The 12427-nt window shown below is 37.1% G+C and overlaps 1 protein-coding gene across 8 annotated transcripts in view; it reads left to right on the forward strand.

Annotated features, from left to right (window-relative positions):
- CdGAPr (GTPase-activating protein CdGAPr) overlaps positions 1–12427 on the forward strand; it is a 514430-nt gene that overhangs the window by 330531 nt on the left and 171472 nt on the right. For all 8 annotated transcript variants that reach the window (XM_090388748.1, XM_090388756.1, XM_090388774.1 and 5 more), the window contains one exon: positions 12279–12401. In XM_090388748.1, the coding sequence (XP_090244874.1) occupies positions 12279–12401 (123 nt within the window). The remainder of the gene's footprint in view (positions 1–12278; positions 12402–12427) is intronic.

Genomic DNA, 12427 nt, shown 5'->3' on the forward strand with positions numbered 1-12427 from the left:
TATATGATTTTTTTATATAGAGCATCTTAAAATTATTAATGCATAGTCTGAATTTTATTTCATGTAAAGTAATAGAAACAAATAGCATTGTAATAGAATGAATAAAAATGTTTGCTTCCCTTTAATTGTTAAATTTTTCCATGTAATGTAATAGTGCTTCATTATGGATTTAATAATAAAGTTTACATCTCTTTATTTTTATTGTTACTTAGTAAGTTTCAATTTCATGCTAATTATCAGTTTTTTAGTGCTTAAATTTTATATTGTTTGATATTTTGTTTATGTAAATCATTCTCACAGGAAGATATCAAATGGGATGACTGCATTAGCTAAATGCTGCAGTAAGCCCATTTAATATTTTGGTGAACATACAGTACCATTAACAGTAACCTTATCAGCATCTGCTTAGATATAGATGCTGATAGGATTATAATACTTATGAAAGACCATAATAAACTCGGTTGTTATTTGACTGACATAAATGCATATTGTCCTTGTCTATTTTCAATGGATTTGAGGTTTTTTACTACTAAAAGACAGCAGAATAACATTCATCTTAATTATAAAGTTTTAGAATGTGATCAGTATATTAAGAAACATTCTGTGCCTGCAGTATTACAAGGTACTGGTTTTAACAGATAACAGGCAATGTATTATAGATATATATATTATATACTGTGCATGAGATCTTCCCCTTTGGCTGTGGTGTAGGCTGGGACACTTATTTGTACCAGAGTTTCTGACAACTGTTTTTATGTTGCACCAGTGAAGCATGCAGATTGAAAGCAATAGCCTGCTTTAGTGGCCAGATTTAATGTATTTAATAATAAATTACCTTTATTGAAAATAAAAATAAAATTCATTTAATGAATTGCTATTTTGATCATTATATTAGCTCTCCCATACCTTCATTAGCTTTGTTGCTATTGTCCCCCTCTACCATGTAGGCCTGATGATGGGATTCAGTGGAATTTCATAATGTTTCCATTTGGTTAAGTAGTTGTATTGTGGTAGTTGAATAATTTTTGTGCAGCCATTTTGCTAAATTTATTTGACAATAACATGGGTGTAATTATGAATAGGTGCTTAATAATTCAATCAGTTCCTTTCTTTGATGAGATGTGATCCGGGGAAAATAATGGAATCACTGGTTAAAAGAAGCATTGCAGGATCATTTAGACAAGACTGCAGTAATAGTTAAGACACAGCATAGGTTTGTCAAAGGGAGTTCTTGTCTGACCAATTTGATTGCTTACTATGGTGTGGTCACAAAGGAACTGAATGCCAAAAATAATTTTGATATCATATACTTGGATTTCAGGAAAGCTTTTGATACTGTTGCACATGGAAGACTGCTGTACAAATTGGCATTAAGGTTAAATTGCTACAATGGATAAAGGGATGGTTGAGTGGGAGATGACAGAGAGTGGTAATCAATGGACACTGCTTTTCGTGGACAAATGTTATTAGTGGAGTTCCCCAGTGTTCGGTGTTGGGCACATTGTTGTTTTGTATATTTATCAATGATATTGATGAAGGTATATCAGGTTTAATGTCCAAGTTTGCAGATGATACAAAGTTTGGCAGGGTTGTTAACGGCAGTAATGACAGTATGCTACACCAACTGGATAAGTTGGGAAAATGGGCCGAGAAGTGGCAGCTGGAGTTTAACATTGACAAATGCAAAGTACTGCATATGGGTAGCAATAACCAAAGAGAAACATACCAACTAGGTGGTACTACACTCAGGGAAGTGGAAAGTGAAAAAGACCCGGAGGTAATTGCGCAGTCAAATATGAAGTTTGCTGAACAGTGTAGATGGGCTGCCAGGGCAGGTCATGGAGTCTTGTCATTGATATATAGGAATTTTGCTAGCAGGGACAGGGAGGTGATAATCCCATTATACAAGGCAATGGTCAGGCCACACCTAGAGTACTGTGTACAGGTCTGGAGGCCTCATTTTAGGAAGGATGTAGAGTTGCTAGAACGAGTACAAAGAAGGGCAACAAGATTGGTGAGGGGAACAAAGGGGTGCTCTTACCAAAAAAGTTTAAGTTCTGCAAATTGCAGTGCTTGGAGAGTAGGCACCTGCAAGGTGATCTGATTGAGGTGTATAAGGCCTTGAATGGATTGAGCAAGCTGAATGCTGATGGGATCTTTCGTCTTGCTCAGACTAAGAACCTGAGGGGGGCACAGTTTCAAATTGAGGGAAGACAGTTGTAGAATAGAGTGCAGAAATTTGCCTTTAGCCAGCGGGTAGTTGACTGGTGGAAGCTAATAGCCTAAATAAATTTAAGGCTGAGCTGGACAGGCATTTGGAATGAATGGAGGGATGAAATGGGAGGTGTTTTCTTCCTCTTTTTTTTTTTTTTTTTTTGTTTGGCTGATGCTGCATAAGCTTGCTTTCTTGCATCATATTCCTCTACTAATGCTAATGCTAATGAAGTAATGTCAGTTACCATATTATAATGTAGTGTTTTGTGTCAGTTTGCTTAAAGCATTGAATGTGTGGGCAACAGAAATGCTTAAAATCAGAGCTGGAATAAGGCCTGGAAGGTATCATCATGTAACAGTATAATTATGTGTAAAATAAAAAACAAAACCAAGAACAAAAGCAGTGTCTGTACCCGACTTTCCATTTATAGTTTGCAATTCATTCAAATAAATTTAATTTGAAGACAAAATCAAAAACCTAAACTAATGCGTACCCAAATATGTTTACAACTGATATACTGCAGGCTATGAGCTTTGAGTAATAGTTTATTATTTCAACCATTTAAATAAGCATTGAGAACTACATTACATTGGTGTTATTTTTGAACACAGTGTTTTAGTTCGCACTTTTTTCTGCCGAGAAATGTATATCATGTAGGTGTTGTAATTAATAGTCTCTACGGAAGGTAACATATAAATGACAATTATTTTGTGCAATTCTATTCAGCTAAAACCCCATTAACACTGATGATTCTGGCTACTGTTTTGCATGACTTTCTGTTTTAATTTAAGGAATTGATAGCAGTCTCAGTAGCAGTTTTTTTTTTTTTTTTTAATGAAGTCAATTCATGCTTCCAGTGGCATATTGTTGACTCCCTAATTATTATTTTATTGCGCTGTATGTGGTGCAATAAAATTAAATTCTTCTTAAACTCTTCTGCATCACATATGTGATGCAGAAGAGTTTAAGATTTTAGAAAATGGTAGAGCTTTGAATTTTGGCTCTTCTGAAAAATTTTGTAAATGTAAAACATGTTAGGAAGGAGGGGTTCCTCTTATCAAGGCTCAACCAAATGCATATTTAAAAAAATACTGAAGTGTCACAAACTTATTATTTCAAGCCTTCCAGCTGTGTCTGAGTTAGCACACCATGCAATTGCATTAGGCAACAATTTTGTGTTCTGAACACTAGCATAATGGATTCCCAAGATAACTTTACTAAATCATTAGTAATATTACCAAATATTACTAATAGAAATATTATATTTCTATACAGAAATATTACGAAATACACTTATATTGAGACTCTGTTTAAATCTCTCCATAAATGTTAAATGCTTATATCTGATTTCAGATTACTGGTGTTTTGAACACTTGTATGAAAGTTCCTCTCTGCCTCCTACAACATGAACTGTTTGTTGCTTTAATTATTAGTTGTCTCATGATCCTGATAGCCAGTACTTGAAAATGATTGCCTGAATGTAATTAGTTCAGCTTAGAGCTTGTTTTTTGTTTGTTTCTTTCTTTGCAGATTTTTTTGGAACATTGGCATCTATGGCTATAGTGCATGATCAACTTGGAGCATAGCAAAACATTTTAACATTGTCTTTTGTTATGCACTATTTTCTTCAGGGTTTCTGAGCATTCACATTCCCATTTGTTTTTAGAGAAATTATTTTACAGTGGGTTTATTAGTGCATGAATAATTTTCCATGTATATTTGCACTTATCAGTGGGTTCCAAAATCCACGACTGTATTGCACATTTTAATTAATGTGATTAAAATAAAGTGGCACCTTGATCTTAAGCTTTCCAAAACATTTTAAAATCTATTAGCTTCAATAATCTAGTGTGTGTGTGTAGTACAGTATCTGTTAAACTTCAGTATTTCAAAAGTGGGATGATTTATGATTCAGGATTATGCTACTGTTTGAATTTATGTCTAGGAGTTTTATAATTAATAATTATATTGTATTGTAATAATTAACTATGATAATTATTTTTAAATTTAATTAGAGATTTTGTAAGTTTTGACTTACTATATGCAAAACCTTTGTATCGGTGAATTGGTGCAAATATTGTATCTTGTAACTTATACTGTAGTGCATGGTAGGAGAATTCTAGTGTTTTAATTGTGATAAATAGGTACCTCGAAAGTTTGAAACACATAAGTTGGCATTAATTAGATAATTTTATTATCTGTTATAATTAACTTATAACTACTTTACAATTTTAATGGTATAGCATAATATAATACAAACTAGATAGTGTAATACATTATATATATTACATATAATACGATAGTGTAATACATATAATACATATTATTGCTGCATGATTGGTGAATAGAGTAGTATTGTTGCATTTAAGTATATTAGTTTAGTGTGGCATTCTCAATTATATTGAATTTTAACAGTGATAGTATGAACCAGAGCTGTAATGCTCAGTACACTGTAATTTTAACAGAAATCATGCATCAGACTAGAGCAGCAAAGTGAAGGGCTCAAAGTATCAGGAGTGTTGTGGTTCAGGAGGAGCAGCTGCCCTGTAAATGATGACCTCACAAAATGTGCTACTTGTTTGATGTTTGTGGATCTATCTCTCTCTGGAATGGAACATAATGCAGTCAAGGGATATATATATATATGTGTGTGTGTGTGTATGAGAGGATATTAGGTGGGAACTCAGGTTCTGATGGGCATTTATGAGAGCTTGAACAACAGGTGGGGATGGCCTCGAAGGAATTAAATTTGGTGATCCATCAAGCTGTCAGCTGCCCACCTCAGTGCCAGAGCTTACACTTGCACATCAGGCAACACAGTGGCAGCCCCCAAGGCAGAATGCACTGGTCTCACAGGAGCTGTTTATTGTTAAAAGAAAATAACAATACAGTATACATCAAGTGACAAATTTTAATGACTAAAAATGGAGCTTTCAGGGTAAACAGACCCTTTCTTCAGCATTATAATGTATACAGATTCTAGCAGAATATGGATGCTTAAGAAAGGGTCCGTTTACCCTGAAAGCTCCATTTTCAGTAATTAAAATTTGTCACTGGATGCATACTGTATTGTTATTTTCTTTTAGTCATGTAATCCAGTACCACAGGCCCTTTTTCATTTATCTGTTTATTGTTGTTGACTCTATTGTCATAGAAACGGGAAATATACTGTGCAAAAAGGATAGGTGAAATAGGACCAGGGTATGTCTGCCAAGGACAAAAGTTGAAGATGTTGTAGAGCAGATATCACCTTAACAAGTACAGGGCAGTGTTGAGAAAAAGTTGCGAATTAGGCTTATATTTGAAAGTGTCTGCAATTCTAACCAGATACGATGAGGAGTATATGATGAGAGCTTTGTCAGTTGAACGTGTTATCAAATGCAGATATTGTGGGGATATCAGTGGTGTCACTCAGATATAATGGATGCAGAATTTGAATATCGGGAGTACAATATGTACAGAAAGGACAGACAGCATAGGAGTGGGGTATACTTTTAGTTAAGGAGCATATTAAGTCTTAGGTAGTGCATCCAGTTGACATGGGTGGCCAGTGCAATCACACCAAACTGAGTCCACTTGACTCAGTTTGGTGTGACATAAGCACTGGAAAAGCAAAAATGAGAGTAGGAGTGTATTTTAGGCCTAATGACTTAATGAGTACAACAAATAACTGCACAGAGAAATAGTGGGTCATTAAATCAGAATATTTTATAATGGGAAATTTTAACTTTCCAGATATTGACTGGCACTTGTGGGTGATATTGATGAAGGCATATCAGCTTAATTCTGTGTTATGTTAGCAGATGATATAGTAGTAATAGTGGCATATGATGCAAGAAAGCAAGTGTATGAGCTTATGCAGCATCAGCCAAAAAAAAAAAAAAATCACACAACCATTCCCTCTAGATGTTTGTTCAGTTCCTCCTTAAATTTATTTAACCTATCAACTTCCACAAAGACAGATGGAAGTTTGTTCCAGCAATTAACCACCCATTGGTTAAAGGCAAATTTCTGCACATCTATTCTACAACTGTCTTTCCTCAATTTGAATTTATGCCCCCTTAGGTTCATAATTTGAGCAAGTGGAAGAATCCCATCAGAATTCAGTGTGCTCAACCCATTCAAGGCCTTATACACCTCAATCAGATCACCTCGCAGGTGCCTAGTCTCCAGTCGCTGCAATTTGCAGAACTTAAGCTCTCTTGGTAAGAAGATCCCTTCATTCCCCTCACCAATCTTGTTGCCCTTCTCTATACACACTCAAGCTAATCAACATCCTTCATAAAATGAGGATGCCAGGCCTGTACACAGTACTCAAGGCATGGCCTGACCATTGCCTTATACAGAAGGACAATCACTTCTTTTTCCCTGCTAGCAAAATTTCTGTATATCATTGACAAAACCCCATGACCTGCCTTGGCAGCCTGTCATTGCTCAGAAAACTTCATATCTGACTGCACAATTACTCCCAGGCCTTTTTCATTTTCTACCACCTTAAATGTAGTACCACACAGTTCATACATTCCTCTGGGGTTACTTCTACCCATATGCAGTACTTTGCATTTGTCAATGTTAAACGTCAGTTGCCACTTCTCAGCCCATCTTCCCAAATTTTCTAGAACCTCTTGCAGTAGCACACTGCCATTACTGTCATTAACAACCCTGCCAACCTTTGTATCATTTGCAAACTTTGACACTAAGCCTGTTATTTTGTATATTTATCAATATCATTGACAAATATACAAAACAACAGTGGACCCAACACTGAACCCTGTGGGACTCCACTAATAACATTAGTCCATGAAGAGTAGCACCCATTGATTACCACCCTCTGTCTTCTCCCACTCAACAATCCTTTTATCCATTGTAGCAACTTACCCTTAATACCATTCTGGTCCAATTTGTACAGTAGTCTTGCATGCACAACAGTATCATAAGCTTTCCTGAAATCCAAGTATATGATATCAAAATTATTTTTTGCATCCAGTTCCTTTGTAACCACATCATAATATCCAATCAAATTTTTCAGACAAGACTTTCCCTTAACAAACTCATGCTGTGTCTGAATTGTTGCTGCAGTCTTGTCTAGATAATCCTGCAATGCATCTTTAACCAGTGACTCCATTATTTTATCTGGAACAGAAGTTAAACTAACTGGTCTGTAATTACTCGTGTCACTCTTCGATCGTCCCCTTTGTGAATTGGGGATACATTTGCACATCTCCAGTCCGTGGGGACCTCCCCTTAGTCTAAGGATGCTCTCATAATTATGGCTAAGGTTTTGCTTACTTCCTTTGCTGCCTCCTTTAATATAACTGGATAGATCCCACCACCCCAGGTGCCTTTCTTATGTTTAACTTCAACAATTTCTCCTCCACTTTTCTCTCAGTTATTACATCAATAAGCACCCTGCTACAATTTGATAACCTTCTGTCATTTTAAATCCTTAATAACTCCTCATTTGTGAATGTAGATGCAAAATACTCAGTCAGTTTTCCTATCTGAGCAAGATCATCAACAGTTGAAGAACCGTCGATATCAAGCGGGACCAATCAGATTCATCCTCTTCCTTTTAGAGTTTATATAAGTAAAAAAATCCTTGCTGTTTTTCTTAACCTCCTTTGCCAAAGATTTCTTGTAATCTGCCTAACCTCCTTTATGACTTGATTACAGACTAGATTATATCTGCCATAGGCTTGTGTGTCACTGATAATTTATATGCATCCCATGCATTTTTCATCTCTGCCACGAGTCTCATTAGTTCATTTGACAACCATTTAGGCCTAAACCTTGAACAATATTTCTTAATAGCAATGAAACTTTTAGTAGCTTCCACGATTAATTCCTTGAATGCTTCCCACTTAGAATTTGCTGTTGGTAACATCATCAGTTGATCCCTCTGTACAGAATTTAAAAAATTGTCTGAGACCACTGTAGTCACCTTTACGGAAGCAAAAACCCTTTCCTTTACCCCTGATGGTAATTATATCTTTAAGTAAATCCTACATCAATTTACTGTGACCACTGCCACCTAGTGGTTCCTTTACCTGCAAATTCTTAATACATGAATGATCACTGCTGATAACCAGGTCAAGAGTATTGCCCTCCCTGGTTGCCTCTCAAACATGCTGCTGCAGAAAACAATCAATGCAGTAAATCCACAGAAGTCTTACTAGTGTGCGAGTGACCAACTCACAAGTTCCAGACAATATCTGGGAAGTTAAAATCCCCCATTATAAGACATTCTGATTTACTGGCCCACTCTTTTTCTCTATATAATTGTTTATTGTACTCATTCGAGTCATGAGGCCTATAACACATTCCTACTCTTATTTTTGCTTTCGCAGTGCTTATGTCACACCGAACTGACTCACAGTGCGCTGTCCATCTATATCAACTGGATGCACTTCTTTTGATTTTAAGTTTTTCTTAATTAACAGCATAATCTCTCCTCCCTTCCTATCCTTTCTGCACACATTGTACTCCCCAAATTCCAATTCTGCATTCCTAATATCTGTGTGACACCACATCTCTGATATCCCAACAATATCCACCTTTGATGTCTTGACCAACACTTCAAATTCATTAAATTTATTTACTATATTTCTAGCATTGGTATACATGCACCTATTCTTATTCTTAGTTACCCTAACACATCTCATATACCTACCTGTTTCACAATGTCTGCCATCAGTCCCTGAACCCCCCCCCCCCCAGCACCCCTTGCTCCAGGCTGCTGCCTATTCTAATAGAAGTAGTGCAAGAATCACCTTGACCTCTGCCTGCGGCTACTTTTAACCTTTTAGTCTGTGAATCCCCACCAAGCTAGCAGTTTTCCGACCCACCAAACACTGCCCCGATAGCATCAGCAAATATTCTTGCAGCCTTTCTATTTAAGTGTATCCCATCCCTGTAGAAGCTGTCTCTCCTGTTAACAAGCACAGACCACGCTGAAAAAAATTCTATCCCTTGAGCCTTGCATTCCTTCCAGGGTCGAATTGATTGACAAGGCTCTCATCATGTACTGCTTACATGCTGCAGTGGTGAAAGTATATCAAGACTGGACGAATGGGACAGTTTTGATTACCTGACATACCAATTGTGGAGCCCCATGCACCATTGATCTCAGAGGTGAATGTCGGCTGAAATGGTTGGTCAGGCCCGATCGGCATGCTACTGTTGCTCAACTGGCCATTCAAGTGAACCGTGGGGCCACCAGAAAGGTTTCCAACATGATAGTGCAGTGAACCCTGTTGCATATTGGGCTCCGGAGAGGACGCTTGGTGAGAGCACCCACGCTGACAGCCATTCATTGCAAACAACACTGTCTGTTTGCATAGCAATACCGACACTGGACCCCGGCTGAGGGACAAAAGGTGGTCTTCTCTGATGAGTCATGGTTTCTGCTCCACCGAGTGGATGGACGCTGGCATATTAGACATGCAACCTCCGAGAACAGACGCTCGGACATGATTGTTGGCAGAAGGCAGGCTGGTGGAGGTGGCGTTATGATCTGGGGAATGTTTGCATGGCTTGGGTCCGCTGATACCTCTGGAGAGTACCCCGAATGCAAATCGTTACCTATCGATCGTCGCCAATCAAGTACACCCGTACATGTTGTCTGTGTTCCCCTGGGGTGATGGAATCTGTCAGCAAGACAATGTGCCATGCCATGGTGCCAGAATTGTCCATGAGTGGTTTGAGGAGCACGATGAAGACCAGGTTACTTACTCCCTTGGCCTTCGAATTCGCCGGACCAATTAAAAATCTGTGGGACCACCTTGATCGACACATCAGATGGATGGATCCTCCCCAAGGAATGCACAGGAACTCTTGGGTGCACTGCAGTGTGCACGGTCACAGATACCTGTAGCAACCTTCCGCGGACTTATTGAGTCTCTCCCATGGCGGCTGGCTGTGGTGCATGCTGCGAAAGGCGCATATTCTGGATACTAGGTAGGTGGTCATAATAATGTGACTGCACACTGTATATTCAATATTATTAGTTCTATTTTCAGATTTTTTTTTTTTTTCAAAATTTATTTAAAATTTGGTACCCTTCGCAACACAAAATTTAAAACTACAATGTTGAAAACAATAATAAATATTTCAAAAACAACTAGGGTAAGATTGTGAATATTTATTGAACTAGTGAGAGAGATACCATCCACACTGTAAGGAAACGCCAAATAGTTGCAAAGATGGCAGTGGGGCACTTGACAGGTTGTTGTATGCGGTTTCCATAAGAAAACTGTAAAAAAATCACTTTAGATACCCTTGTAGTAAAAGAGATACTGTAACAGTATCCCTTTTACTGGAATTTTACGATGACAGAAAAAAATTGCAGATTTGTAATCATTGATTAATGGTTAATGCAGGAACATTATTTTCGAGGAACACCAATCAGATATCTTGCCAGTACCACTGGGTTAAGAGAAATAAAAAAATATAGGTCTCAGTATAAATGATTGTTATAGACAGGGTTACAACAAGGGAGCAAACATGGCTGAAGTAAATTCAGATGTGCAAATGCACATATCAGCCCTCAATCGAAGAGCTTTTTTTATGCCATGTGGTTGTCACAGTTGGAATCTGTTGGGTGATCTTGCCAAATCATTCATAGTAACAAACAATATTTTAGCTTAATACAAAGAATATGCAGTTCTTTTTTTCAGGCCTTTGAAGAAGTGGGTGAGTTTGAACCAAATGGGCTCACATCTGGTGAGTATGGGCTCGACACACCCAGGGTCCTGAGCTGGATATCATCATTCTTCTCTTCCTTGGTGATTTCCTTCTACTTCTCTCTCTTAGGGTAAGTTAGAATTTTTTTTTTTTTTTTTTTTTGTCTGGTGCAGCAAAAGCCTCAGGCTTTCTTGCACCATTTGGCTAATGATAATAATATCTATGAAATTTCTTTCTGAAATGTGATGGAAATGCAGATTGGATAGTGTCAGATATATAGGATTTCAGAAAACTGTATAGATTCTACATTGAATCATTGCATGTGTAAAAAAGATTTTCAATAGTAAATCTTCAAAAGACATGGTGATTTAGCAACTGCAAGTGGCCCTGAATCAATTTTAAATGAAGTAACAACTCATGTTTTATGCTACCCAATGAGAGTCAAATGTAATGAGTCGTTATTATTATGCGGTGAAATCTCCAAATTCAAGGAGGTGGCAGAAAAAAAAATTGTATTCCTAGATAAATCAGATGCCAGAGTATTAGACTTTTACTAATCACTACTGTAGTTAGCATTGCTAAAATTCTAGAACTTGAAGTAGCTTAAAATTTCTTAAATATAATTTTCTCCCAAAGAGGGGTCCCATTTTATCTTTCTTGCCTCGCACCCCTGGATTTGCTATATCCACCACTGGTGGATTGTATAATAGGAGAGCCCTGCTTCAATATAATTTGAATACATATATGTAAAGTAATTCATTTACAGATGCACTTTTGCATATGTGGGTTTGTCATGTGATTTGTCATAAATTCTATATTGCACTTTATACATCATAAGACAAAATTAATGCAAATTTTCCTTATAAATTCATTATATCATCAAATATGCTTTGGTTTGAATTTCATTATAACAGATTCAACTTTATGAATCTCATCAACCCATGTAAGCTAATTTCAGAGAGAAAAGCTAACCTTTGATTTATTATTATTATTAGCTATATGGTGTAAGGAAGCCTGAGGCTTATTCTGCACCAGCCAAAAAAAAAATATTTCTCAGTTACCCTGAGAGAGAGAGAGAGAGAGAGAGAGAGAGAGAGAGAGAGAGAGAGAGAGAGAGAGAGAGAGAGAGAGAGAGAGAGAGAGAGAGAGAGAGAGAGAGAGAAGTAGAATGGGAATCACCAAGAAAGAGAAGAATGATGATATCCAGCTCAGAACCCTGGGTGTGCCTAGCCCATACTCACCAGACTGTTTGAAGAAGTAAATAAAATTATGGAAAAATTTACATTAATAGAAGAAATTTTTGCCTTTAATTTTTGTATTTGGGAATAAAATTTAATAAGATGCCATTCTAAGTTATCATGTATGGTTCTTTTTGTTACAGCTTGATAACCGTGGAAACCGACTGATCGTGACAGATGAAGCTGCTATTAACACCCCTGCTGTGGCTGCTGCATATGTTATCAAACGCTACACAGCGCAAGCAAGTGATGAAATATCTTTTGAGGTTAGCAAAGCATTTGTTAAGGTCTT

This window comes from Mastigoproctus giganteus, chromosome 2 (genome assembly GCF_048544385.1).
Source record: "Mastigoproctus giganteus isolate SK-2022 chromosome 2, ASM4854438v1, whole genome shotgun sequence".
NCBI lineage: Eukaryota > Metazoa > Arthropoda > Arachnida > Uropygi > Thelyphonidae > Mastigoproctus > Mastigoproctus giganteus.